The sequence below is a fragment of the Bos indicus genome, chromosome 24 (genome assembly GCF_029378745.1).
Source record: "Bos indicus isolate NIAB-ARS_2022 breed Sahiwal x Tharparkar chromosome 24, NIAB-ARS_B.indTharparkar_mat_pri_1.0, whole genome shotgun sequence".
NCBI classification, from domain to species: Eukaryota; Metazoa; Chordata; class Mammalia; order Artiodactyla; family Bovidae; genus Bos; species Bos indicus.
This window is the reverse complement of record NC_091783.1, coordinates 43,401,473-43,424,512: the sequence shown is the minus strand read 5'-3', so window position 1 is coordinate 43,424,512 and position 23,040 is coordinate 43,401,473. Positions and strand designations below refer to the sequence as shown.

At 36.2% G+C, this 23,040-nt stretch overlaps 1 protein-coding gene and 1 pseudogene across 5 annotated transcripts; both read left to right on the top strand.

Annotated features, from left to right (window-relative positions):
- The first annotated feature begins 25 nt into the window (after nt 1-25).
- CEP76 (centrosomal protein 76) lies at nt 26-22,637 on the top strand. Of its 5 annotated transcripts, none has more exons than XM_019986860.2 (13): nt 26-307; nt 939-1,094; nt 2,135-2,216; nt 2,825-3,049; nt 4,183-4,368; nt 6,180-6,277; nt 6,835-6,963; nt 8,385-8,573; nt 10,747-10,913; nt 12,026-12,359; nt 14,158-14,375; nt 14,773-14,815; nt 21,939-22,637. In XM_019986860.2, the coding sequence occupies exons 1-13, from the start codon at nt 245-247 to the stop codon at nt 22,107-22,109; spliced, it is 2,061 nt and encodes a 686-aa protein (XP_019842419.1). In that variant the 5' UTR covers nt 26-244; the 3' UTR covers nt 22,110-22,637. The 5 variants fall into 5 exon arrangements, with proteins under 5 accessions (XP_019842419.1, XP_019842418.1, XP_070635076.1 ...); XM_019986859.2 differs by lacking the exon at nt 21,939-22,637 and adding an exon at nt 18,023-21,885; XM_070778975.1 differs by having other exon boundaries at nt 28-307; nt 14,773-14,888; nt 21,939-22,070.
- LOC139179465 (cytochrome c oxidase subunit 7C, mitochondrial pseudogene) lies at nt 4,376-6,173 on the top strand (annotated as a pseudogene).
- Nucleotides 22,638-23,040: the final 403 nt, after the last annotated feature.

Here is a 23,040-nt window from a genome sequence, read left to right as displayed (position 1 = left end):
TGGGAACGGGCTGGCGGGCACGGCGCGGAGTCTGCGGGCGGGGCCGAGCAGGGGCGCCAGCCGAGGTGACTGACAGGCGGCGCGGGGACAGCCCAGCCGCCGTTTGGAAACAGCAGTTGGAGCCTCCCGGTTCCCCCGCCTGCCTGACGCGGCGGCCCCGGGAGCGCGCGAGGCCAGCGGTCGCGGGCTCTGGCTCCGCCACGGAGACGCTGCGGCCGCCGGCGCGACCGAGGGGGAGCCCAGCATGTCGCTGCCGCCGGAAAAGGCGTCCGAGCTGAAGCAGCTTATCCACCAGCAGCTGAGCAAGGTGAGGCGGCGGGCGGGCGGGGCTGGGCCAGCGGGCACCGCTGATCCGCGGGGAGAGGACTGTGGGGCCGGAGGCCTCCACTTCACGGGGGTGGGGGGGGGGGGCGGCACGGAGGGGCTTCCGGTCCTCGGGGTCGGCCGGGGCTCCAGCCGCCGCCCCGTGCCGAGTGTTAGCAAAACAAAAATTTTTTGTTTTCTCTCTGCCCCGCGGCGGTCCTGACCCCCACTGTCTCCCCCAGACGCGTAAAGGGTCACTCCGTTAACCCTCGGCCACAACTAAAAGGTTGAGAGTTTACTTTTGGCCTTTGGTCGCTCCTCCACTGCTCTGCTCTACTCTCAAAAGACTGGTTTCAGTCAAGTGTTACTTGTGGGGAAGTGCTAGCAAATGTAATAGATAAGCTTAGAGCTTATTTTTAGAGTTAAAAATATTTATCCTTAAAGTTTTTTTTCCTTTAAAAATCTTACCTTTATTCTCAGTGAATTTCCGGAACAATCTCACACTGTTACTTGAGAAACCTTCCCGAGTTTAACTCCTCTCTCACTGTTGTTATTTTGGGGTCAATATTTTGGAAAGATGGCTATCTTTGACTGCTATATAACGTTTTAAGTCCTAATGCGAGTTTTCTGCCTAGATGGATGTCCATGGCAGGATAAGAGAAATCCTTGCTGAGACGATTCGGGAAGAATTGGCACCTGATCAACAACAGCTATCAACCGAAGATTTGATCAAAGCCCTTAAACGCCGGGGAATCATTGATGATGTGATGAAAGAACTTAATTTTGTTACTGTGAGTAATCTTTTAGAGGAAGACATTTGAAAGTCTTAAGTACATTCTTATGTTTAACACCACTCTTAGGGTCCAATTTGGGGCCTCTCTTTAGTGAAACTATTTAAAGAAGATCATTTTGTCTAGTAATATCTGTGTCTCAGGAATGAGCTACTTTACCCCTGAGTCGAGCGGGTAGGATTATTTATCAGTGAAATGGAAATTATGGACCTAATTATTCCCTTTACAGTGAGAGTTTTCTCTTATTCTCTAGGTCTGAAACTTTAAGTGTGTATATTAGTCAAATTAGTTCACGCCAACTGTATTTTTTCTAAATTAATACTCTGAAATCTTTCTACACAAAGCTTATTTTTGAAGTAAACACATTGTTTGGTGCTGTGTTCTCTAAGATGAACAGATTGTTTCTTTAAGGAATTGTCTACATAAGAACTTTCAACTCTTTTCACATAAATAGGTCAGTAGTGAGGTGATGCCTCTCAGTGCACAAATTAGTAAGTAGGTCTTTTGAAAGTGAGGCAATAATGAGAGACTGTGACCTCAATACCTGGGTAACATAATGTGGAAATTGGATGGACTTCGTAATACACCAGAGAATAAGTATTTTAGTCCAGCATCCTTTTTTGGTTTTTGAGGTTTATAAACTCATTTGTTATAAAAACTGACCTAGTAATAGCTTCTGCTGTGTGAATGTCACTTCCTTATTAAAATCAGTTCTGTTCCTGGTGGAACCACAAGCCAGATGTCATATGAGGTTTGGATAAAGTTTAACCTTCTGTAAAGTGTTAAGAATTTGTTTTAGCATTCGGTGGACATGGCTTGAAGATCATGAATTCCTTCATGCTAGACTTTAGGAGTGACCAATTAGTTGCATTATTGTTTCAGAAGACTTTTCATTATTCTGACTATGTTAGGAGAGTAAGGGCATTTTGAGGGGGCTTTATCCTGTCTACTTTTAGTTCATTTCTTAGTCCCATTATTGGCATTTTCTAACTGTAATTTTTGTTTTCTAATTTGTTTTGATTTTTTTTCTGCCATTCCAGGATAATGTTGATCAAGAACTCCCTTCCTCTCCAAAACAACCTGTTTGTTTTACTGACAGACAATCAACGTTATTAAAAAAAAGTATGTTTATCTCTTTTTAACATTAATTTAGTTGTGGATAGTATTGCATATAGATGTGCTGTAGTGTTTTGTATTTGAGAGAAAGCATTTCGATTTTTTTTTCCAGAATGAGGTACTTATGTTTTTCTGATAAATCATCCAGAAAACTTAGATTCTATTTTGCATAAAGTGTATCAAAGATTTAGTGTATAGCTGAGTGGAAGCAAAAGCAGGACTATTTGTTTTTCATGTTTTATTAATATATTTTATAAATTGTACAGCCTTTTTTAATGGCAGTGTAATTATCTAATAAGTATACTTGCTGAGTTGGTAATTATCCGAAATAATTTGTTGTATAAGAAACTAAAGAAAAAAAATAAAGATATCCTAAACCTTGGCTCCAACTCCTGTCTAGCTGGAAGAAAATAGCCAAAATATAAATCACAAAAAGATATCCTATTATGTATTTTTTCTTCCCTTGGTACAAATAAGTCTGGTATATAGTAGATTTGTTACTCTTCCTTTTTTTTAGTCTTTAGTTTTATTCCTGTCAAGTTATTTCCTGTTGTCTTGATCACGTTGCTTAAGTTGATTGGCAGTTTCCTCATATGTATTGCTACACTTTACAGCTAATATTGATCCAACACGGAGGTATCTTTACCTTCAGGTTTTGGGTGGAAAAGCTTTCTTGGAACATCTGCAAGAACCTGAGCCTTTACCTGGACAAGCTTGTTCAACCTTTACTTTATGTTTACATTTTCGAAACCAACGTTTTCGTTCTAAACCTGTTCCGTGTGCCTGTGAACCAGATTTTCATGACGGCTTTTTACTTGAAGTACACAGAGAAAATTTAGGTAAGGAGCAATGATAAACTGTCATTTAATTTTGTAAATCTTTGTTAGATCTTATCACAGAACAACTTTAACAGCTTTTGCTTAAGAGATTTATAATGGATGAATCTCCCCAGTCTTTTGTTTTTTCCCTTACTGCTTTTTTCCTAAGTAAATTACTACTACCTACCTTCTTGCTTTATTTTTGGCTAGTTGTCCCTGGAGGTTACTTTTGACTTTTAATGGTTGATTCTTTAGTAGTAAAAATTTAAATGCTTGTTAGGTGGAGAATGAGAGGGAATCCTCTTCATTTCTGAAAGATGACTTGATTTACGACATTAGTACCTTTTACAGTAAGTGAGAGTTTAGACGTGAATCTATAACTCATAATTTTTAAGACTTTAAAATTATTGTATTTAATTACTATAATTTTTTACATTGTTTCTTCCTGTAAAAGTGTCATATCTTAGTTTTGGATGTCAAAATGTTTATATTTGTAAACTTAACAAAGTTGTAGTGTTAAACATTCAGAATTTTAGATTGCTGAAATGGCTAGTGTACTACTAAAATTTTATTATTTTTTACCCGGTGAAAAGTATTACCTTAATAAGGCAGTTACTGGCTTAAATTGGTAGCTCGAAGGTGCTGAATCTTTTACTTGTGTGTAGATAATACAGTGTTTTTTTCCTTAGAGGTTTCATTTCAGTTCAGTTCAATCATTCAGTCATGTCTGACTCTTTGCCACCCCATGGACTGCAGCACGCCAGGCTTCCCTGTCCATCAACTCCTGGAGCTTTAGGGATAAAGATATTTTGGGGAATAATGTTGACATATTGCAATGATTTTTATAGTGGTAATATATACTTTATTTATATACTTTTGAAGAATAGACTTAACCTCTTAAAGGTCAGAAAACACCAATATGCATTAAGTAACTAGATAACTTGTCACAGTTCCACAAGTCTTCTGAAAAGTTAGCAACAGAAATGGGACTATACTCTTATTCCCACTCTGTTGTGTGCTTTCTGAGACATTGCTGACTTACTCTGTTTGGTTTTATATGTTTATTATTAGTATCCTTTTCAGTGAAAATATTGTTTTACGTTGGCCTAACTGGATATGTCACGTGGTGTAATGTTTTTGGTTTATGTTGCTAGGTGATGGAACTAGAATGGCTGACTCTACCACAATGTTATCAATAAGTGACCCAGTTCATATGGTGCTAATCAAGACAGACATATTTGCTGAGACCACTTTAGTTGCATCCTATTTTCTTGAATGGCGATCAGTGTTGGGTTCAGAAAATGGAGTGACCAATCTTACTGTGGAACTTATGGGTGTAGGTATGACGATTAATATCACTGTTACCTTTTTATAGCCACAGTTCATAAATACATTTTATGTTTTAAAAATGCCTTTGTAAACCAAGAGGGAAACATGTAGAAAGAATTTGTTGGAATTACAGTTGGACTCCAGTATCGGAGTCTGAGGAAGTGTCTTGAGTAGTGTGAATACTGAACTTCTCTGTCACTCTGGCCTTGTTTAAAGGGGAAAAAAAAATTTCTGGGAGATACATAAAGAAATCTCTAGGGCTTTTCCTCTCCAAATTTATTTGCTAAAAAGAAATTAGGCAGTTAGAGGAGCAAGGTCGTGAGGCAAGGAGCGGTAGGTTTGCAGCCGCCATTTCTTCTGCCTCCCGTCTCTGGATCTTTTGTAGAGCGTCCAACAGTGCTATGTTGGGGCAGAGCATCCGGAGGTTCACAACCTCTGTGGTTCGTCGGAGCCACTATGAGGAGGGTCCAGGGAAGAATATACCATGATGACTTTGTTCTTTGGGTCTGGATTTGCTGCACCTTTCTTTATAGTAAGACACCAACTGCTTAAAAAGTAATCCATGAGACAGATAGGAAGAGGAGCATATTAAGAGGTGCAGTCTCGTAAAAGGATCAATCCCTTGAACTCAGCATCCTAGATATGTTTGTAAATAAACTTATGGCATAAACCCTTAATGCCTCTTCTCTGAAATATGGAACATGATAATTGAACATATGCTTACATTTTGTTTGGGTAATATTGCATTATTAGTTTCTTAATTAAATATGTTTTGATTTAAACAAACAGAAAAGAAAGTTAAGATTTCTTTACACAAACATGCAGGCATGCACCCATACATGATAGCTTGTACCCCGGCCCTGCCAGGGTAGGTTCTTATAGAATGTGGAGTAGGTGTTCCTCTCACCTTATACAGGTGGGACAGGGGCTCCCAGAAGTGTTCACTTGCTCAGTGCTGGTGTCGTCAGTGTACCCTTGGAGATCAGGGTATTGTCACCATTGTATCCCTGGGTTCTTGCAGATTCCCTGATATATAATACATATTTGCTAGTGGAATGAAAGGCAAAGCTGCACTGTTGTAAGCATTACATATAATGGAATTATTTTGGTATTGAAATTTGATTACAGAGTTAAGTTTGACCGGTGGACAGTAGAGCTTTAGTAAGTTAGATTTCGATAGGTTAGACCCAGAATACATTTTTCCTTAAGTAAATAGTAGGGGAAAAGCTTTATGTAGGAGATTTATTTTCAAAAGAGATACCCATTGTTTGATTTTAAATATAAGCCTAACACAATAACCATAGTAATGACCTGGAAATTTCTGGTTTATCAGAGAAATATTAAATAGTTATGGTGTGAAGTATATTTGTTTTCTAATTCTTGAAGTCCAGGTGTGGATTAAAAATTTGTACTCATATGTAATGTGAAAAATGGGAAGGGATAAATGGAAATTACTATATGGGGCAAAATGTATAAATGTTTTCTGAGAATGAGGCATTAACAGTTGCTTTGACTTTGTTTTTAATGAAGATAAAAATCAAGAATCATAAATCCTTTAGGTCTGAAAAAGTCCCTTAAAATGTGATTGAAAAGCTAGGAAAACAGGTAATCTCCTTATAACTCGATAAAAGTTTTTGAACAAAATAAAAGCTAATTTGAGCTGGGTCGTTTTTAATATGAATGTAAAAGGTGAGTTTGAATATTGTCTTTATTCCATGTAAGTGATAAAACACAAAATTCTTAAATTATTTTGGTTAAGCTTTGATTGACTAAATATACTGAGTGTTGAAACTTCTGAAGTTACATTTATTTACATTTACAGGCACAGAATCAAAAGTTTCTGTGGGAATTTTAAATATAAAACTTGAGATGTACCCACCGCTCAATCAAACATTATCTCAAGAAGTAGTGAACACACAGGTAAATAATCCTGAGTTTCTCTTCTTTGTGTGTTTTTATAAATCCTAGGAAGTGTTCTCTTTTTAGAAAATTATCATTTATTAGTTGTAAGCAAGAGAATAATAGTATAACATTATTTAGAAATTTTTGTCTGGGATCAAAAAAGGTAGCTCTGACTGGTATGGGGGCTTCCCAGGTGTCTCACTGGTAAAGAACCTGCCTGTAATGCAGGATACATGGGGCTTGGGTTCGATCCCTGTGTCGGGAAGGTACCCTGGAGGAGGCAGTGGCAGCCTACTCTAGTATTCTTGCCTGGAGAATCCCATGGACAGAGAAGCCTGGCAGGCCAGAAACCATGGGGTCACAGAGAGTCAGACATGATTGAGCACGATTGGCATGGAGACTGGATTGTCCTGGGAAGTGTGAGAACAGGGAGGCCACTTAGGGGCCCTTAGGGATGATGGTGTCCTGATTGAGTAGTGCTAAAGATGGAGGAGGTGTGTAGACTTGTTCCATATTTTGTGATCATTATTGAAGAGAATGAATGTAAATTGATAAGTATATTTTTAAATTTCAAGCTTGCTTTGGAACGTCAGAAAACTGCAGAGAAAGAGCGATTGTTTCTTGTGTATGCTAAGCAGTGGTGGAGAGAATACTTGCAAATTCGACCCTCACACAATTCACGACTGGTGAAGATTTTTGCACAGGTTTGTAAATTGTATGAGAAAAGTTTCACAGCTATATTTGAGATTTACTGGTTGTAAACATCAATTTCAATTAACTTTAATTTGTAAAATGTATTTATTCCAGATAAGTGAAAATTTATTTATAAAACAAAATGCTGATTTTGTAATAATCTGACAGTAGTAAGTAGGTGAGTGATATTTCACAATCTTTGTTTTACTTTGCTTTTTATTTTCAGTTATTCTTTTTCTAAACCATTTTTGAACATGTTTAATTTAAACTAAATGAAAACTCATTTTGTTTAACTTGGAGTATGTCCTCCATTGATACTTTGTACTAGGTAAGTAGTAGGACACTTTGCAATTTACGTGTAAATTCAGCTTTCAGGTGCAGAATTGGTAGTGTAGGCGTGTATTTTTTTGTTAGGGTATTTTTTAAGACAAAGAGTATTACATGTAATAAGTCTGTTCAGCCAAGATCCCTAAGCTGATGACCAGTCATATTTAACTATAGCATTTCAGTTATGTATCTCTGCCTCTATTTTTTCTGTATCCTAAGCCCGTTTTCTCTCATTAGTAAACCAACATAAATAATCAGATCCTTTTATGACTTCTGAGGAATCATTCAGATATTTTTCTATGTATTCAGTCTTGTGTAGGTGTTACGAAATCATATGAGTGTAGTGTTGTGAGTACTGCGTCTCAGATCCTGTACATTTATGTAGCTTTTCCCTACACTCCCTAGCTTTTAGGACAGGCTAAAGGTGGTTCACTTTCTAGATGAGGAGCTTGGGAATGGAGGGCATAGTTGGTTGTGATGGAAATGCGGGAATATCTTCTGACTTCCTGACAGCCTTGTCTGTATGTTGACTGACAGGGCAGGAAGGGAGCAGCAACATTGGGACAAGGGCGAAGAGAAACCAGCCCAAGTATAACTGGCTCCCTCCTGTTTGTGTAGTCTGGAGTGTAGTCATTCACTGCCCCGTTGGACCAGAGAGGACAGGAAGGGAGGGGGAAGTGGGCCAGGGAAGTGGCCCATGGAAGAGCTGAATAATACCCCATGCCTTCTTTATCTGCTCATCCCTTGACATCCACTTAGGTGTTTCCATGCCTTGGCAGTTGTGAGTGATGCTTCAGTGATGGGATTGGTGTGTAGCTGTGTCTTTGAGACACTGACTTCAGTTGGTTTGGACACATATCCAGGGGTGGGGTTGCTAGGTCATATGATGATTTAAGTTCTTAATGTCATAGGCTTTGAAGAGAAGTTATGAGAATTAAGAGAAAAATTGTATGTACAACACTCAGTAGCCTAGTGCTGGATGCAAAGTAAGCAAGTGCTCAAGTGGTGTCCAGGATTATTTTCTCTCTGATGTGTTCTGAGACAAAGTGTTAAGATTGGGAATGATTAACTGTCACTACAGATAATGTTTTCCCTTCCCCTCCAGGATGAAAATGGGATTAACCGACCAGTCTGTTCTTATGTCAAACCACTTCGAGCTGGAAGGCTTTTGGACACTCCAAGGCAAGCAGCAAGATTTGTCAATGTCCTTGGTTATGAACGAGCCCCTGTTATCGGAGGAGGAGGTAAACAGGAGCAGTGGTGCACTCTGCTGGCCTTTCTCTGTAGAAACAAGGTATCCTACACACATACTAGAACTAAAAACCAGTACCTTGTAGTTACTGTGAGTTGATGGTATATTTGTAAAAGAATTAACTTAGGAAAAAAGTATATATTGGGGTATTTTGTAATTTCCTGTGTTCTGAAATTGTTGATAGTATTATAAAAATTAGATTCTTTAGCGTTCCAACTCTTTTGAAACAGAATGAAAAAAAAAATTTCTTTAATGTATTATTGTTTTGAAATAATTTTTAGTCTGAAGTTGTATAAATAGTACATATAGGTATTCACAAGGCAGAGCTTACAGAATGGGAAAAACAACTTAGATTAGAGATTGATTGTCGATTGTAAGGATTTTATCTTAAGACAATTGAAAACAGTTAAACATTATTTATCAAAAAATTATTTATTTCCTAGTTGTAATTCCAGATTTAAACTTAAAAACTTCAAATATAGTAGGAATATATTGTACATATTTAAAATGATTAGCCAAATAATTGTTTTGTAAAACAAATAATCACCCCTTTTGATTCACTATTTTCTTGAGTTCATTTGAGGAGAAAGCACATCTTGAACTTTGAAAATTACTAAAAATGTTTTTCTTAAAAAATATTAGTTTTATAATAGTGAAGGTGAAATTTCACCCATAATTCTATTTTTCATCTATTTTTATATAAGTTTTTCTCCTGTGTATATATTTTTCCCATAACTGCAATTGATATAAATAGAATTGTGTGCCCTGCTTTATAAATTAGCTTTATACTGTGAACATTTTCCCATGTGTTGCTCAGATACTGTGATCTCCAGCTTTGAATGTCTGAATGAAATTTTTATTAGCTGATACATGAAATCTACCTAATGGTTTTGCCATCATAGGAACTGTTTCTTTTGGCTAAGTTAGTCTTGCTTCCAAATTTTTGATATCACTGTGAATGAATGTTTGCATTGAATATCTTTGGTTGTATTGTTATTTTTTTCTTTTGAGATTTTTTTTCCTAATACAGAATCTCATTGTACAGAAATGACTGACTAGGTCTAAAAGGTTGGGTATTAATGGTTTTCAAAAGTCAGTTTAACATTTATCAGATGCTGTTTGTTTTATTATTGTTAACTGAAAGACAGCAGTGTAGAGCTACCAGTGCAGAATTTGGGGGCCGAGAGCTCATCCCTCATTCTAACTCTGAAATCAGTAGTTGTTTTGCTTTTGTATGTTATCTGTGCTATGCTATGCTATGCTAAGTCACTTCAGTAGTGTCCGACTCTGTGTGACCCCAGAGACAGCAGCCTACCGGGCTCCCCTGTCCCTGATATTCTGCAGGCAAGAACACTGGAGTGGGTTGCCATTTCCTTCTCCAATATGTTACCTGTAGTCCTACACTTACATACATATCTTCATATAATTATAGCCTTACTGTGTAATATTTGAACAAGGTTTTTCACAGAAAATGGACATTTTCTATTATTTTTGTAGTTTTTATAATTTCTTTAAATTGTGAAAGTAATGTAACATTATCAAAGAGAGTTTACACAAGAAAAAGGGAAGCCCTATATAACCTGCCCTAATGACAGCCATTGTTGGTTTTTATCCAGTCATATTTTGGTGTGTATTTCCTTAAAATGATAAAGTAAATAGATATTTTTTAAATAATTGTTTTGAGTGTTTTCCCATTTATTGGAATTTCCTCCTATATGATCTGTCATCTTGTGTGTTCTTGCCCTTTAGCTGTTTATCGTTAAATTCTTACTATTTGGGGGGACTTCCCTGGTGGTTAAGGGGATGAGGGTTTGGTCTCTGAAACTAAAATCCTATATGCCTTGAGGCCAAAAAACCAAAACATTAAACAGAAATAATATTGTAACAGACCTAATAAGACTTTAAGAAGAGTCAACATCAAAAAAAAAATCTTCAAAAAAATTCTTACTGCTTCTATGTTGTGTGAGTTCTTTGTAAACTATAGAATCTTGAAGTGTATGTTAGGACTGTCAGTTTTGTAGGCACTGACTTTGTAAAATAGGTGCTTCTAAAATGCACATTCTTTCCCCCCCTCATTGTTTTAGCTTAACACTGTTCTAAATGATTAAAAATAAAACTTAGTTAATACTTTTTAATTGAAATTTTGTATTTAAATATTTAATGTGGAAACCAAGTGAGGGAGTAAGTACTTCCTGCTACTTCCTTTCATTTGCAGGGAGACTGTGAAGACCATGCCAACCTTCTGTGCAGCCTCCTGCTTGGGTACGGGCTGGAAGCTTTTGTCTGTGTCGGGACCAAGGCCAAGGGCGTGCCCCATGCATGGGTCATGACGTGTGGCACTGATGGGACCGTCACTTTTTGGGACAGTTTAACAGGACACAGGTTTGTCAGCCACGTTTATAGGGATATTAGGATAGGATATATAACATTTATAGGGATATTAAGATAGGATATATAACATTTATAGGGATATTATGATAGGATATATAACATTATAGTGTAAATGTTGTCAACTGTAGGTTCTGTTTTATTGATGGTATCAGAAGGCACATATTGATAATTTGGGGTATGTTAAAAAAATTACCTCAATTAAGATAGCTATGAACTAAGCTAAGAAAATTTGTATACCAAAAATATTCTTTACCAACATGATGATGCTAAAAAAATAAATTATGCTTACTTTTAATTTTGTATAATTGGCATATAGTTTTGGGCTCTTTTTTTGGGTGGGGGGAGTACCATGCGGCATATGGGATCTTAGTACCCAGACCAGGGATTGAACCCACACCTCCTGCAGTGGAAGCATGGAGTCTTAACCACTGGACTGCCAAGGAAGTCCAGGCATATGTGTTTTCTGATGATTGTTCCTAAGCCTAAAAATAAATTCAAGTTGTAAATCATTTCTTTTGAAAATTTGACATGGTTACCAACTCCTTGTTGGTAAATCCAGTTTACATTTTCTCGGTGTCATCAGATTTTGATAGATTGAAATGTTCCCTTCTTCCTGGAACATTCTCTTCCTTAGCTTCTCTCATAGCACTGTGTTTCAGCTTTTGTAATTCCTCTCTGGCTGTTCTCTGTTTTCCTTCATTTTGCCTCAGATGTGGGAGTCCCTGAAGGCACAGCCCTGAACCCGCTTCTCATTTTCCTGGATTTTCTCTTTCCCTGTTTGATAATCATTTTAGTTAGTTGTGCCTAAAAATGTGTGGCTAAATTATTTTGTTACCTGGATAATGTTTGTGATCTTAATGCTATGCATGGAATATATTCTTACGTTAAAGGAATAAAATTGGTTTCTGTATCATAAGATGTGCCATTCAGTCTATGTGGTGTAATCAAATTGTGGAAATACAAGGAGGAGAAACAAATATTAAACTCTAGTCTTGGGAAGTAGTTATGACCTTAAGTGTTAGAGTAATTTTTTCCCTCAGTAAGCTGCTGTCATCTTAATTTCTGAGTTCTTACTATATAAAACTATGATTAACCTTTTTTAGGTACCTCCACAAACCTATCAACCCTGATGAGCCTCCGGCTGCCGAACAGCCCAAACCATTGTACCCGTATAGAACAATTGGTTGTGTTTTCAATCATCAGACGTTCCTGGGAAACTGTCAGCCCTCTGACTCCGTGGAAACCTGTGTGTTTGATCTGAATGATGAGTCCAAGTGGAAACCCATGAATGAAGAAGCGGTTAAATCCGTGTGTGCTCCAGGGGCCACCACGTCCCTTCCTCCCTTCCCTCCGCTGTGTGCGTCCACGATCGACGCTTCTGTGACAAGCAACGAGATAGAAATGCAGCTCAGGCTGCTCGTGTCGGAACACAGGAAGGTAATTAACTCTGAGGTTTGTGCTTTCCTGCATTTTTCTCATGTTTATGTATTTAAAAGATATATATATTTTTTTGGCATGTAAAATAATTTTGATCACTATCCTGGCCCTAAATAAAACAAATTCAGTCCCTTCCTTTATGAAGGTTGTGGTTTTGAAAGTCATAAGAGTAAAACTGAATTCACCAGTACTTACAGAAATTATTACATCCTTGTCCTTGTAGGAATGAAGAACGGTGGACTTGTTCAGACTTTTGTGAATATTACTGTTTGGATTTTCTCTTTGTATTTATTTAAATCATTCCCCATTGACAATATTGGGTTACATTTTTTCATTTTCATTTGTTTTCCTGGTTTGTTTAGTTGTTTTGTTTTTCTGTTACATTAAACTAGGTAGATATAAGATTATAGCCTCATGGTGGCTTTGATTTACATTTCTCTGATCACTAACAAGATCAAGCTTCTTAGTTGCCATTTAGATTTCATGAAGGGCCTTAAAGGAAACATAAAAAAGCACTGATCATAATGGAAAAGATTAGTGTATGTTAATAACTTACTTTCATCAGAAGAAATCATTAAGAGAGTGAAAAAGCAGCCTTGGAGTGGTAAAAGTTACTTGCCACGCATATAATCAACCAAAGACTAGAGTCCAGAACTTCCACAGAAGGTTGATTTCTAATTCACCTTTTGGGATTCCCTATTACTCCCCTCCTTGGGTAAGACCTGATTCTCATGTTCCTTGAGACCATCAGCGACACTCTTGAGTTATCAGCTGTGTTCTCTGGGCTCCCAGTTCCTCTTAGCTTTAGCCTCTGAAATCTTCTTACCTACTTGCCAACTTCAGGAGTGTGTTTTGGAAAGTATTGAATGTGGCACTTGTAGGGTGTTTCCAGCAGTAGGTGGGCCAGGGCTCCATCTCCTACCTCCATCGCTTGTATTGCCTTTTACTTTCTTAGCTCCTGTTTGAAAATGAAACTGACATTTTAATACATTATAAGAACTACTTGTTTAGAAAAAAGAGAACAAAGCTGAGGTGGATGCCATTGATGGTTGCTTGCTAAGTTAATAGTAACTATAAGCCTACAAGTAAGAGTCACAGGAAGAAGAGAGGTGATCCCTTGGGATCACTTGAAACCAGTTATAACAGAATGTGAGATTAGATCCATTATAATAATCAAAATATTTAGAATTTTTAGTTTGTAGCATTTAAAAAAATTACATGTCAAGGTAGCAATGGTTCATTTGATGTCATAAGTGAAATTATAATTGCCTTCAGCATGTCTTAAGCTCCCAGAGGGCCTGTAGCTTCTGCTTTTTGGTGCCTTTTACAGAATAAATGTTCAATAAATATTGGAGTTTAATTATATGCACAATTTGTTGACATTTCTCCCCTACTACAGTTCAGTTTATGGTGGGAGCAATCAGGTTAAGCAGATTCAATCTTGTGAAAGTCTTTAAAGTTAAATAAGATTTGACCTCAGAATTCCTTGACATGTTGTCTTCCTCAGTAGGACAATTCCTGATGGTCTTTCCTTGTGGGTATTAAGGGAGTACAGGATTTGCAGCCTTCACTAACATCATTGCATTGGCTGCCTTTTGTTATTTCTCTAAGAAGTAAAACCTGATACCTGTTTCTCCTTTTATAATTTTTACTTCTTTGTATCCTTATAATAAGTAATAGGAAGTTAAGAAAATTATGACATTTTAAAAATCTTTTCTTGGCATACATTAAAATAATCAACATTATAATTAGTTTTTTTAAATATTGTAATTTGCTTTTTCCATTTCGATTGCTGTAGGACCTTGGCCTCACTACTGTCTGGGAAGACCAGCTTTCTTATCTCTTGTCACCAGCTCTGGCATCTTATGAATTTGAGCGTACGACAAGCATTTCTGCGGGCAATGAAGAGTTTCAGGATGCTATCAGAAGGGCTGTGCCTGATGGCCACACATTTAAAGGGTTCCCAATACACTTTGTGTATAGAAATGCGAGGCGCGCGTTTGCCACGTGTCTTCGGTAAGGTGGAATTTATGATGTTTTGGTGTTTTTGACGTAATTTCAGTGAACACTTGGCACTAATTTAGGAATGACTTCAGAATCACACAGGGAGCTTCTGTAGTGACCTGTCGTCTTGCTTCAGACTGTGATTCATGAGGGCCAGAGTGTAGCTCTGGAGAGCTCAGGGTCGCTTCCCCAGTGATTCTGTCGAGGATCACCGATCTTGTCTAGTGTAATTTTAAAAACTTAATAGGCTATGAGGAAATAGTTTATAATTTGAATAGTTTTACCACAGTTGCAGAGTCCTTGATAACAGAGACAGGATTTTTTAAAATCTTTTTCAATACCGACTTTCTTAGAAATAAAGTAAAACCTAAATTCATTTCTTAATTGAATCCATTTTCTCTCTTCTAAGGTCTCCTTTCTGTGAAGAAATCATCTGTTGCCGTGGAGACCAGGTGCGCCTGGCAGTTCGCGTCCGCGTGTTTACTTACCCTGAATCTGCTTGTGCTGTTTGGATCATGTTTGCTTGTAAATATCGCTCAGTACTATAGGACTAAGTTTCTATAAGACTATACCTGTGTTTTATTAGAGTTTTACACATTGTATTGATAATAATACTAGGTATTTCGAGGTTGATTACTTTAAAAATCACAATCTGGCTTCGATGTCATATTTAACTTTTGTATAAGCCTCACTAATAATGTTTGAAAAGTATCATGATGTGTGTATAAAAATTAAGGATGAAAAACTTGTATAAATCTGAGAGGATGTTAGTATAAATTAAGTGTTTATCTTATTTTAATAAATACTACTTTGCTTATAAGTAGTCAGTAGTTTAAATATGAAAATAAAATTTACTTAGTTTTCTTTGCATTAACAGGTAATCGGAAAGTTATTTGCCTAAGGATTTGAGCCATAGTGAAGTTAATACTATCATTATTTTTCATAGAGTAATGGGATTATTTTATATAAATTAGGAGAAATTAACTTCACAACATTTATTTATTACATAGGTGAAATACATTTTGATGAATTTACCACTTTTGTGGTTTACTCATAACTACAGGGATATTTGTGACTCTCTAGAGAGTTATGGGAAGACATGGATGCAGGAGCAGAGAATAAACTCATATCAGAAAAGCATAAATATTAATAACAAACTACACATGAAAGTATACAAATAATTTATAAATATTTGTTAGTGTGATTCATTGTAAAAGCAAATTGTGTATTTTATTTTTTTTGGCTTATTTATTTTTGAATTGAGTATTTTAGAAAAAATTTATTATACCCTTTTGTTGTATGTTGAAAATTGTTTTCTGTAATTGATATTGGCAGTCTGTTGCTGATTTTCTGTGGTCACAGCATTCTTTACTAGCCTCTCATGGAGTCTATCTTTTTAAATCACAGTTTTTGTTTGTTTCTTTTCTCTTTATGATAAAAGCATCCATGTGTATGTGGCGAATGTAAATCAGAGAATCATTATGTAAGGCCACTGAAAAATGAGCATCTGTGAGTGCCTCCATGCTGATGTTTGTTTTTAAGTTGAGAACAGTGTACTTTGAAGAGGCTGTAGTGGTTTAAACTTTGTGAGAAGCTGCCTGATGGGATTGCCTTGCCATCTACCCACCTCTCTGTACAGCTCTCATTCATTCCTGCACCCACTGAGCTTCTTATGAAAGTGACTATACCAAGTGGCTGTGCAAGTTATGCTTTTCATCGCTAATTCAACATGGCAAATAAAATAATATTTTAGAAATTAAAATCTAAAGATACTCTAAAATTTACTTTTTAATTTTTACATACATAATTATTTATAACTTGTTTTAAAAGTCTGAAAATATCTCTCATATCAATTTTTATTGAAAATGACCAGAAATCAGAAGTTTCTTGAGACTGACATGACTTTAGAGAATCAGCAAGATAAGAATTAAGACTTTTTGGTCTGTTACCAGAGTTATTTGCAAAGCTATCAACAGGGAAAATTGCTTGTAATTTTCAACCTTTGGAACAAACTATTTGTGAGGCATGTCCTAGGAGGCAGACTGATACATGAGATCACAGCTGTGTTTTCTTTGTGGCTGAGCTTCCTGCATTACTGTGCCAGAGTAACACGTGTACTTGTAATGTGCTTTTGGTGTAAATTCTAAAATAAATTTCCTTTTTATGCACTTTAATAGAGCCTGGCATGAATTAGTATTTTCCTTTACAGATGGTTTATTTCCAAATATTTTAGTCTTTTTGTCACTAGAATTCTACTACTCTTACTAATAATTTTTCTTTTTAAAAATTAAATTTACATTGTATATTTAGCTCTGTCATAAGTTGTTTTTCTATTAAAATTGTAAACTTTTAAAAAATATAATGCTTCTAATGTGTTCATTTTGACAGTATGTGCACTAACATAGTTCTCTAAACATATGTAATATATAATAGGTATTTATAATAGAATGTCAGAAATTAGAAACTTCATTACTCAAGCATAAACTTGTTGAATAAAACTTATAAAATTCAGTTTCAACTAACAACACTCCAGGTGCCCTTAAGATTGTTCCTAACAATGAGGTGGAGATTTTTAGCTATGATCAAAAACATCTTTAACCTGTCAGTTCTGGGAGGTACACACATTTGAAAATCATTTTTCTACTTCTTAACAAAGACAGGAGTTGAGTCAAAAATTCAGGCTTTATATTTGAAAAATAGTGTTGCTCATAAAATAGTATCCTGTGCTTGATATCTAACCATTAGAAGGCATTAGTTAATGAACGTGAGTTGCTTAAACTAATTAATTCACACTTTTGGTTTCTAAACAAAGTAGATTAGACTACAGTTTCGTAATTTTTTTTCTTACCTCAAATAACAGTTTTGTACTTTCTACTTTAGGTAAGTACAGGAGTTAGATCTGTTTTTAACATGCACATACCTTTTATACCAATGAGAGTAGCATTGCTTTCCAGCCGTTGGTAGCTAAGAAATTATTAGAGACTAGCCGAAACCTATGTAAAATCTTAACAGAATAACCAAACATGTAAACTAGAAAGCATCCAATTTTGAAGAACCTTATCCTATGTTCATAGCACACTCTGTCTGAAGTGCAAGTTCAGTTATAATCACCAACTCATATTCCTGCTGTACCAGGCTCTTCTGCTGTGCTGGTACCTGACATTTTGAGTATCACTACTTTGTTATAAGTTTTGAAATTGGGAAGTTTGAGAATCTTCCAACTTTGTCCTTCTTCAAGGTTGTTTTGGCTGTTATGGGTGCTTTGCAATTCCATATGAATTTTATAATCAGCTTGTCGATTTCTACATAAAGGCAGGCAGGGTTATAGTAGGGTTGTCTCAAGTTTGTGCCTTGTTTTGTGGAGTGTCACTGCCTTAATGAATGCTAAGCCTTAGGATCATGAGCATGAGTTGTCTTCATATTTGTTTTAAATCTTTAATTTCCTTCAATGATGTTTTGTGGTTTTCTGAGTTTTATACTTCTTTTGTTACATTTATTCCTATTTTTGATGCTATTGTAAATGGATTTTTTTTTTTTTTTTGTATTGTTAATTGCAGGTGTATAGAAATACAACTGATTTATGTGTATTGATGTATCCTGCGACCTTGCTGGACTCATTTATTCTAACAGTTTTTTTTGTCTTTTGTTGGATTCCTTAGGATTCTCTTTATACACAATCATGTTGTCTGCAAGGAGAGAGAGTTTTTCTTCTTTTCCAATCTGGATGTCTTTTACTTATTTTTTCATTTATTTGCCTAATTGCCCTGGCTGCTACCCCCAGCACAGTGTTGAATAGAAGTGGTGAAGGTGGACATCCTTGTCTTGTTCATGATCTCAGGGGAAGTCATCTATTCTTTTACTATTAAGTGCGATGATAACTGTTTTTTTTCACTGATGCTCTTTATTAGGTTGAAGGATTTCCATTTTACTTCCAGTTTAAAAAAAATGTTATCACAAACATTTACCGGGTTTTGTCAAATACTCTTTCTGTGTCTGTTGAGGTAATTATGTGATTTTTGTTTCTTATTCTGTTGATATGATGTATTACATAAATTGATTTTCAAATGTTAAACCAACCTTGAAATTCTGGAATGAATTGTACTTGGTCAAGGTGTATAATTCTTTTTATGTGTTGCTGTGTTCATTTTGTTAATACTATTTAGTTGAGGATTTTTGTGTCTATATTCATAAGTGATAGTCATTTGTAGTTTATTTTTCTGGTGTCTTTGGTTTAGTTAAAAGATGCTAAATTGGAATCTTCAACTTTTAATAAACCTGATCATAAGAATTGGTTAAATAGCTTGTATATTATAAGTAGAGGTTATTTTAAATATGGTAAATGAAATTAATTCAGTAGTTCCTTCTTTGTAATTTTCCATGGCAATACTAGGTTCTTTTTCAAAGACATGTTCAGAATTAATTGCAGTCTTTTTTACTATGTCTTTACATGGTATATTTTTATTCTAAAATATGTATAATAAGATTCTAATCAGTTGGTACTCTACTTAGTCACCAACTAGTGATTGTTAGAAAATGCAAGTTTTTGTGCTGTAATCTGTACAGGTTAAGACCTGATGGAGGTCTCATGTCTGACTTGATAACTGTAACAGCAGCAGGCTGCTTTCTCTGGGCTGAGACTCATTTGCCTGTTTGTAAAATGGGATTATGGGAAGGGCCCTGCCTGGAGTCGTGGGTAATCCTTTGTCATCTTTTATAACAACTTCTTTTATGTTATAAACTCTTCTTAGTTATTTTACACATTTTTAGGTGCTTTGAAAGAGTTTTCAGTTTTAATGTTGTATTTAAAATAATTAAGGTAAACTTTAGATGCTAAGTATGTGCTACTAGGCGTTTAATTTTGTCATGTTCATTGTCTTGCATGATGACATTTTTTACTGAGGAGAAAAATCAGTGTAGGTAGCTGAGAATTTAAAATATCCCTAGATGTGCTTGTAGGAATGTTTTATAAATAAATGTCTTCTATCTTATGTGTTAAATCAGAATAAAGGTTGTGAATAGTTGGCATAAAGTATCTGGGTGCTGACTTCACTGCTCTGCTTTAGATGAGGAAAGTTGACCCAATATTTATAATCCTATAACATAAGTAAAATTAAAATTTGCTTCTGCTAAATAGAAGATAATCTAGTTAAAACTGAAAACTTCATTGGCATTTTGAAAGTGTTACAGGTGAAAATGATCATTACTTACAAATCTTGCAAGGGAATAATAATAATACCATTAAAAGAATAGTTAGGAAATTTGTTTAAAATATTGTAGAGCTTCAGGTTGAAATCTGGGAGTCATATCTTTATGAATTTCAATGTCAGTGATTTTCTTCTAAAGACTCTTTAAAAGGGTTTGATGACTAGGCAGAAAGTAGGAGCAAGGGTTGCACTTTTAGCTCCTGAGACGAGTGAGCATGCATAGCAAATAGCAGAAAAGAAGACATTGTGCTCCATGAATAACCCTTGAGAAAGGATTAAGTGGCCACAGGAATTCAGGTTCTCAGGACAGTGAGTAAATAGACATGAAAATACAGCTATACCCATAACCTTGCACAAAAATCACCAAGCAAGGCTTAAAAGATAACTAGAAGGTGGTTCATTCATTGCTTAATTTACTTAAAAGGCAAACCATATGTGTGTTGGTTACGTGTTGACTTTGGAAAAGAAATGAGCCTTTCACAGGGTCAGAGAAAAATTCTAGACCTGAGGGCAGCTCACCTTTTATCTGAGTACATTAGGGGAAAAGACAAGGTTTTAGGAGTAAAAAGAAAGGGCCACTTTTTTCTTTCTTTCTTTCTTATTTTAAATAAAGATATTAACAAAGGTTTGAAAAAAATAGTTTAGCTTCGCCTTATCAGTAAGGTATGACTAGTCTGGAAATGGATTATATCTCTTTACCTTAAACAACCTGAAATTCTGGTCTCTTAAAAGTTTTGTTGAGAATTCTATATTTTCAAGTAATTACTGTTAAACATCAACATCTTTCTATCAAATACAGATATTTTTGTACTGTGTTATTTTCTATTTCCCATTGGGATTAAGAAGTAGGCTATTGCTTATCTTAACTTTTGAAATACAGTGAGAACTTTAAGGTAACATGGCTAAAACAGAGGATCTGGAAAGCTTATGTTACAGGAAGTATATTTGGATTACTTTGGCAACTGGCAGTAATTTAAATCATATAACCCCTACAGACTCAAATTTCCCTAAGAGTGAAATAGTGACTTGGCTAAAAATTTAGGTCTCTTGAGGTCTTTTCCAAATCAAATCTTAACTAATTGAAGCTAATAATTTCACTAACGTTCAGGATAAGAATACCATCTTTCTTTCTTGGTTTAGAACTAACTGTTTCAAAGAAGAATCACATTAAGAAGTTGAAATATAACTATTGTTTGACCTTGGGTTTTCCAGAGTCCCCCATGGACATACCAATATGCTACTATTCATATATTTCACCTCACTGCTCTACTTTTCCTCATTTTTTATAGGTGGGTGTGTAACTTCATCTCATAAAGGTGGGTTAGGTAAACTTATAATGTATGATACAGAAAATGTGGGAAAACACTGGTTTAGGTTATAATTTAGTAAAAGAACAGTAATGGATGTTTTTTTACATGTTTTCTAATAATCATATTTCTTTACCATAAAAAAGAAAAGAGCTAATTCTTTACAAGTTTATAGACTTGAGGAAACCAATTTTGTTGTGTTCTTACCTGGGCCAATGTACTTCTAGTTCTGCATATAAGGTTTGCATGACTAATTTTAAGGATTTTTGGTTAATATTCAGTCTGATAACCCAGTGACAGATGAGTTTCAAATTGCATTTAGAATTGTTGATAGAATTCGCCTCTTTAGAGGAGTGATCATGTATAGCCTTTGATGGGGATGGAGTCATGTAGATGGTGGTGAAGATGAGTGCTCTGGGGGTAACTGCTTGGGTGAAACTAAAGTGCTGATGAATTCATCAGGGAGATGGGACATCACATCATTTATTTAAAGTGTTTAAACTATCAAAAGTTTAATTGCTGCCGCTGCTTAGTCATTCAGTCGTGTCCGACTCTCTGTGACCCCATGAACTGTAGCCCACCAGGCTCCTCTGTCCATGGGGATTCTCCAGGCCAGAATGCTGGTGTGGGTTGCCATTTCCTTCTCCAGGGGGTCTTCCTGACTCAATTGATCATATTGGTAGATACTAATTTTATAGCATCTGCTTTTTATTGTACTCTTGATTGGTGCAGGTGGGATGAAGTGTCAGGACTTTTTTCGTGGTCTGGGCTAATTGAGAGAGATGTTTTAGTGCAGCAGAAAGAGCTGGGCTGGATAGGAGGTCTGGATCCCAGTCCTGCATCTTTAGTCACCAGCCCAGTGTTTTCTTGTGTCTATGATGTCATCTGTAAGATAAATAATACCTGACCTTCAAGTTGTATAAGTGAGGAAAGCACTTTGAAATTATAAAAAAAAATCACTGTAAAGTTATAAGGTATTATAATTGTGGGCAGAGAAAATTTAGGTGATAACACTGAAAAAAATATGCTGTTCTATTTTTTTCCTTTTTGGTGCACTTTTCTAGGTGAATGTGCCTCTTAGGAGCAGTTGTCTGAGAGTGTCTGGGATAAGCGTGGGCTGCACAGGCGGCGTGTCCCCTGAAAGGCCGTGCTCCCTGAAAGACTTGGAGCAGCTCAGCCAGCATGTCCAGAGTGTGAAACACGAAGTACATTTATTCTGCGAAAATGATAAGTAAATATAAGATGATAAAACGTCTCAAGGATTCCATTGTTTAATAAATATATAACAGCAAAATCAATAAAAACTAAAACTACATTCAGAGTAAATAACACAGGCCACCACTTTTCACAGACCTCACAGCATCTGAAGATGGCATTCAAATGTTGATCTGAGTCATGCAGACATTTTAACTACATAGACTGATTTTTTTTAAGGTGGTGAAGCCACAGAATAAGAAAATAAAATCAATGACAGAAATTGGAACAAAGTATACTGTACATAAAAATGTTTGAATCTTTGAATTTGAGATGAGAATGAGAAACTGGGAAGGTTCCAAGCTACACCACAATGTTGGTTGAACCTGCAGAGGTGGTGTCAGCCTTTGAGAGCCTCTGAGTTGTCAGTGGTCACTTTCTAAGAGTCCTGGGGGGTGATGCACAGTTTGGGGCTTATCCAGATTGCAAAAGGTTCTAAAAAATCATAAAAATTAGTACAATTACACTCTGTATAAGAAAGCATCAAGTGTTCGGGGTATACAATGAATGGATTTATAACAGAAGATAGCTAGGATTTTTAAGGATTTACCTTTTACTTTTTCTGCATACAGAAGGAACATCAAACATTTAACTAGTCATCTTCAGTTCAGTTCAGTCTTTCAGTCATGTCTGACTCTTTGCAACCCCATGAATCGTAGCACGCCAGGCCTCCCTGTCCATCACCAACTCCAGGAGTTTACTGAAACTCATGTCCATCAAGTCGGTGATGCCATCCAGCCATCTCATCCTCTGTCGTCCCCTTCTCCTCCTGCCCCCAATCCCTCCCAGCATCAGGGTCTTTTCCAGTGAGTCAACTCTTCGCATCAGGTGGCCAAAGTATTGGAGTTTCAGCTTTAACATCAGTCCTTCCAATGAACACCCAGAACTGATCTCCTTTAGAATGCACAGGTT